The following is a 6438-nucleotide window of genomic DNA, read 5'->3' as shown; positions in this document are numbered from 1 at the left end:
AGAGTCTAAATATGAATCAAATTAAATTTCCACTCATCTGGGGATTCACGCACAGGAATTTCTTAATGTGTATTTGTTTAAATGTATTTAGTGGAGAAGGAATAAGAGAAAAACACTTACGAAGGGGGCATTTTATTGTTAGGATGATGATTGTGTGTGTATTAAGAAAAAAAAATATAATCAAAATTCACGTACATTTCATCAAATATAATATTTTAATTAATATATTTTTTGTAATATTTATTTACTTCTTTTTTCTTTCTTACTCATCCAAATAAATAAATTAATAAATAATATTTCACAATATTTTTCCATTTACATCCTTCCTATTTTTTCTCATTTATTTCTTTGTTCATATTTCTCTCTTTGTTAGTATATAGGTTTGGGAGACAATCATGCATTTATTATTTTAGCAGGGTTAGGACAAAAGATCATATTTCATATACTTTATTTATGTGTAACTACAAAAGATAAACTATTAATTAAATCGTATTTGAGTGGTGAAGATTTAGAAGAAAAATACACATGATTTTTTTAATTAGTTATATGACGACGCTAAATAAATTTTATTGTTGACATATTCCTGGACATAATATAGTATAAGAAAATATATCATTGTAGGTTCCACAGTTGTGAATTTGATGGATAATATCATCACTGAAGGGCATTCTATTTCGAGGCCACCATATTTCAATGGAAGAAATTACACCGAGTGGAAGGAGCGTATGAAAATATTCATACAATCCGTTGACTTCAAGCTATGGCTTCTGATAAAAAATGGACCAAAAGTTCCAACAAAGCTAGTAGACAATGAAGAAGTGGAGAAAAGTGAAGATGAATATGATGAAGAAGACATGAAGAATTTGGAATTAGAGGCCAAAGCAAAAAATATTTTACATTGTGCCTTGAATCCAGATGATTTTGAAATATTTTCAGAGGGTCCAAAAACATCCAAGCAAATGTGGGACGAGCTTGACAGGGTTTTCCACAGGTTAAGCATCTTTAATTTGTAGATTCAAAATTTTGAATTTTGATAATTGCTGAATGCTAATATTGTTTATAGATTTCTAAACGTATATAATAATTAATTAATTACGTAATTTGCAACCTTCGCTTTGACAGGGAAAGGACTGGTGACAACTCAACAACTCCACAAGGACAACTCTCCAGCGATCCAACGGCACCAGATACAAGTCAATATAACTCTCCTGATCTTTACTTTTTACAGGAAACAAGTACGTACGGTAAAAAATTATTTATTCTTTTAATTTATCTATTTTTTGTTAAAAACTTCTAAACTTATTTTCCTTTTTTCAATAAAAAACAAATAATGTTAATTAATAAAATAAATTATCATTTTCTTTTGTTGTAATTAAGATAACTAGCTCCAAATTAAAAATTAAAAAGATATAATTATTATTATTCTCTTTGCATACATTATTAGTTAAGTAGAAAATAATTGGGTAAAAATAGTGAATTGATGATGAGTCCCAACAATCTTAAATAATACTAATTAATAATTAATTATCAACATGATATGATTAATAGATAGCTTATTTTATGTATGTGCTTAAGGGTTCAATAATCATGTTGTGTGTGTGAAAAAACATCAATTAAGAAAAAACAACCACTTAAATGAATTTTAATTCACTCAAAATAAAAATTAACCAATTTTTTTAATTTTTGTAAATTAGTTTAAAAATATATATATTTTTGTATAGACCATGGATATCCTTTTCACCGTAGCAATCATATTCAAGTCTTATAAATAACTTTGGATGGTTATATATTTAATACTCAAACTTAAAACGTTAAGTTAGCTAGAACAACCCCATTTTTTTTATTAAAAAAAAAGATATATTTTCTTCTTTCCTATATATAAGACACTTAATTGTCAAAATTTTAAAAAATTAAGAAAAATAATTAATTTATTTGATAATAATAAATTTATAACTTTTTTTAAAATGATCGTTTGTCATTAATATTCCTCTCTACTCTAATTACTTGTGAATATACTTTCTCACTTCTTTTAATTAATACAATAAATATCATAAACTGGCCGTGTACTATAAGAAAACAACAAACACCAATTCATCGTTGGGTATTATACAAGTTGAGGGAGTACTGTTATACTAAAAAACCAAATATAAACGTACTGAAAGACTTAGTAGGTGGAGTAAACATTAGGTTTGTTTCAGGGGAATCCATCAACAAATTTCTGGAGCTTTGTGTGCCCCTTCACAAGCTTGCTCTAGAAGGCAATTGGCAAGCAGCCAAAGTCATCTTAGGAAAAGATGGTAGACTGAAGCAAGCAGCAATAGCAGATGGTTGGGCTACACTTCTGCATGTTGCTGTAGGTGCAAACCATGCTCCCTTCGTGAAGGAGCTGCTGCAAGAACTCGACAACGGTCAATACATTTCATTGCAAGATTACCGGGGCAACACTGCCTTCTGCTTCGCTGTTGCATCTGGAAACATGGAAATTGTTCAATTATTGAAGGTAAGAGATCCACACTTGCCAACAAAAAGGGGTGGAAGTGATTATATCCCTATTCAGTTTGCTGCGATGCAAGGAAAATGCGACATGACACGCTATCTGTACGACATCAGCAAAGAAGCGTTCCAGGATACGGACAAGATAATGTTGTTCTTTACTTGTATCAAGACCGGCAACTATCGTAAGCATTAATTATTTTAATTGACACAATTTTTTTATCAATACAAATATTAATTTTATTAACAAATTTTTCCATCATTTAATCCACCTTATATCTTATCTTAATATAATTATTAATCCATGCTTTAAACATTTGCTAGAATTTATTAACACAAATTTTGTAAGAATTTCTTTTTATTTTGTAAGAATTTTTTAATCCACCTTATATCTTTATGTTTTAGTGTTTCGGTCATTTTAAAAGTTTAGTTCTAATCTTTAATGTTTTTAATAGATTTTATTTTTATTATTTCCAACAACAACATTAAATATGTTGACAGAAAAACATGACAGATTTATCAACACTGATTGTTAGAATATTGATATAACATGCATCTTAATTAAAATGATGTAGTTTCCAACGATGTTACTTCCAATCCTTTGAAATTTTGAAATAATTTCAATTGATCCAAATATCTTTCAGACATGGCCTTAAAAATTGCAATAGAGTCGGAAGAGCTAGCTTATGCACGTGATGATAATAAGGAGACAGCTTTGCATCTCTTGGCTCGAAATCAAAACCCTTTGGATTCGTGTTGTCATTGTGCAGAGATGGAAGGTCCTTCCGGATCACCCCTGGTAAATTCTTACGTTCACTAATTATAAGGAAAATTCAGACAAGTGGCTTGAGTTATCTATTTATTTGTAGAGTTTTCCAGATTACCTTGCTCTTTTACACTTCTTTCATTACAAGAAACCAATTGTTTTTTATTGCAGACACGAAACATGTGATGTTTCAATTGGTTAATTTTCTATGGAAAAAAAATTCTCCAGCACAAAGACCATTCGGAGGCAATGAGAATCATAAGTGAGCCTTCTCAGTATACGATGCTGCAGAAGTTGGTAATTTTGGATTCTTGTCAGAGCTTATTAGTGCTTACCCTGCCCAGATCATATGGGAAGTGGACGACAAAGGGCAAAGTATAATTCACACAGCAGTTTCATAGTTTCATATCGCCATGCTAGCATCTTCAATCTCGTACATGAAATAGGGTTCATTAAGGATATTCTAATATCATATATTGTCAAAGAAAACAACCCTTTGTGTTTTCCAAAAAAAAAAACAAAGAACAACACTTTATTGCATTTGGCTGCAAAGTTAGCCCCACGACTTGAAATAGTTTCTGGAGCTGCATTCCAAATGTGCCTCGAGATCATATGGTTTGAGGTAACCCCTTTATTTCATTGACTTTGAATGATTGCATTTTCACACGGCACATCTGCATTGTCTTGTGTTTGAAAATTCTTTTATCGTTGCGTTTAGGATAAAGTATTTTTTACCCTTTTCTTTAGTTTTACAATTTTTCAACTTATCCCTGTATATTTTATATCAATAAATTCTATAAAGTTTAGCCTAAAGTGAACAATTATATAACCATAGTTAAAATCTAAAATTACGTACTTAACAAACTAAAGAAGCAACGAGGTTTAATTTGTGGTATACAATTCTTCTGTTAAATGATGCTTATTTGTTTGATATATGCTTTAAGCAAGATCTTAGATTCAAGTCTTGTTGATAAAAAAAATGTGATTGAAAAGAATTTTTTTATTAAAGCTAGGTAGTTAAATTTTTCAACAATAATTAGTATTCAATAAATCTGCATGGTTGATACTTGTTGAAGCACGAACACCTCTCTTGTTCAAATTGTCATTGTGTCATACACATTTTTGATATCAACATATCTTAACACTTACTTGATACTTGTTTGACACTTTTTATTAGGTGTCTAATTTATAAATTATTTATTTTTATTTGAACACCGGAGTTGTTACCTTTACGCAACTCATAATTTAAAAAAATATAAAAGGTTAGTTTTAAAAAATAAATATATCATCACTTGATATTTTGTTATATACTACTCATATTTCATTTCATTAGAGTATTTTTGTTTGTGTGTGTATGTGGTGTTTCAATGTCATAGATTTTAGACATTAACTAAGTCAAAATGTATATGTGATATCATGTATTTGTCATAGATTTTAGACATTAATCAAATCAAAATATCTGTGGTATCATGTATTTGCCTTAGAAGTTTTACTTCATAGGTTGATATTCTGCATGAATGTGATGGTAACTAAAAAATAGATGATTCAGATATCTATCCATAACAAAACAAAAAAAGGATAGGTTTTTTATTAAATCAGTTATGGGTTGATCAAAATATTTACATTTTGGACAGATCATATTCAAAATTTAGTCAATCTATCTGTTTGTTGATCATCCATATATGCATTTGTTCCCATATATATTATTTCTTATTATGCCTAAAGTTCTAAATTGTAATTATTGAGGTTTATTCACAAAAGTCATCTATACTAACTCATACATATATGTGACAGGAGGTGAAGAAGATAATGCCACCATCGTTCATAAATTTGAAAAACTCTGATGATCTAACTGCTCAACAATTATTCATAAAGGAGCATGAAGGATTGCGGGGAAAAGGAGAGGAATGGATGAAACGTACTGCTGAGTTTTGTATGCTTATATCAACCGTTATTGCCACAGCGGTTTTTGCTGCGGCAATTAACATACCAGGTGGTATTGATGATGACACAAAAAAACCAAATTATTTGAACAAAGCATCATTCCAAGTATTTGCAATAGCAGATGCAGCTGCATTCGTCTTCTCAGCGACTGCAATTTTGATATTCTTGTCTATTCTCATCTCGCGATATGCGGTGTACGACTTTCACAAGTCACTGCCCTTGAAGTTAATATTTGGACTGATAACTCTGTTCATCTCCATAGCATGCATGATGGTTGCATTTGGAAGTTCCTTCTTCATAACCTACTACTATGGTTTGAAGGTGCTTCCTGATTCAATTGCAGTACTTTCGTGTCTACCCTTGCTTCTATATATAGTTTTGCAATTTTCATTATGGTCGGATATCATCTACTTAACATTCTATTGTAGGAATCTATTTAAGCCAAGTAAACGTATGATTATCTCGACTTAAAAAACTACTGCCTCCTATCCTCGTTACAAGGTCCAATGCAAGTTAAAAGTGTAACTTGACAGTTTAATTTTATAAGGTTTAATCTAAAATATTTTTTTGAGGCAAATTAGTTTTTCACAAAATTATCCTTAATTAAAATTAGTCTTAGAATGATGTGTAAGTGAAAAAATTTATGACCATGTCTAAGCGCTAATGTGTTACAGATCGGTCCATTCTCCACGGCCAAGACTCAAGGGGTGAGAGTTGCTCCTCACTTATAAAGTCTAAAATGGTTTTATTGTTAGTAAGTGAGTTTTGGGCCTAACTCAACCTCAAAAGTTAGCTCAGGAATGAGGATTGCCCCTCACTTATAAAGTTTAATATGACTTTATTGTTAGCCAATGTGAGACTTGGATTATTTCTAACACACTATATTTTTCTCTGAGCATGATTTTGGGAGTTTTTCAAGGTAGAATAACACTTTGAGAGCATATAGAGGAGCTTGAATATCACAATTAAGATCCTTTGTTGTAAATGTTAGTATAAAACAATAAAAAAAGAGAAAGAAATAAAGGGAAGAAAGAAAAAGACACAAAGTTTAACGTGGTTCAACACACAATGTAGGTGCCTACGTCCACGACTACACTATAAGAACTTTTTATTACTTGCACATAAAAGCTTACAAGGTGTCTTTATATATAATACTAATGAGACACAAGTTTTTACAAATCAAGCGATGTGGGACTAAGACCACACAAGTTTTACAGACCAAGCGATGTGGGACA

The 6438-nt window shown here is 30.6% G+C and overlaps 2 protein-coding genes across 2 annotated transcripts; both read left to right on the top strand.

The window, feature by feature from the left end:
- The first annotated feature begins 448 nt into the window (after positions 1–448).
- Positions 449–2689, top strand: LOC114367760. The gene is made up of 3 exons (XM_028324953.1): positions 449–991; positions 1123–1239; positions 2074–2689. Exons 1-3 carry the CDS (start codon positions 642–644, stop codon positions 2687–2689), a joined length of 1083 nt encoding a protein of 360 aa, XP_028180754.1. The 5' UTR covers positions 449–641.
- A 2368-nt stretch (positions 2690–5057) lies between these two features.
- On the top strand, positions 5058–5847 carry LOC114425649. The gene has a single exon (XM_028392593.1). It carries the CDS (start codon positions 5069–5071, stop codon positions 5672–5674), a length of 606 nt encoding a protein of 201 aa, XP_028248394.1. The 5' UTR covers positions 5058–5068; the 3' UTR covers positions 5675–5847.
- Positions 5848–6438: the final 591 nt, after the last annotated feature.

The sequence above is a fragment of the Glycine soja genome, chromosome 9 (genome assembly GCF_004193775.1).
Source record: "Glycine soja cultivar W05 chromosome 9, ASM419377v2, whole genome shotgun sequence".
Taxonomy (NCBI): Eukaryota; Viridiplantae; Streptophyta; class Magnoliopsida; order Fabales; family Fabaceae; genus Glycine; species Glycine soja.
This window is presented reverse-complemented; position numbering and strand designations above follow the sequence as displayed.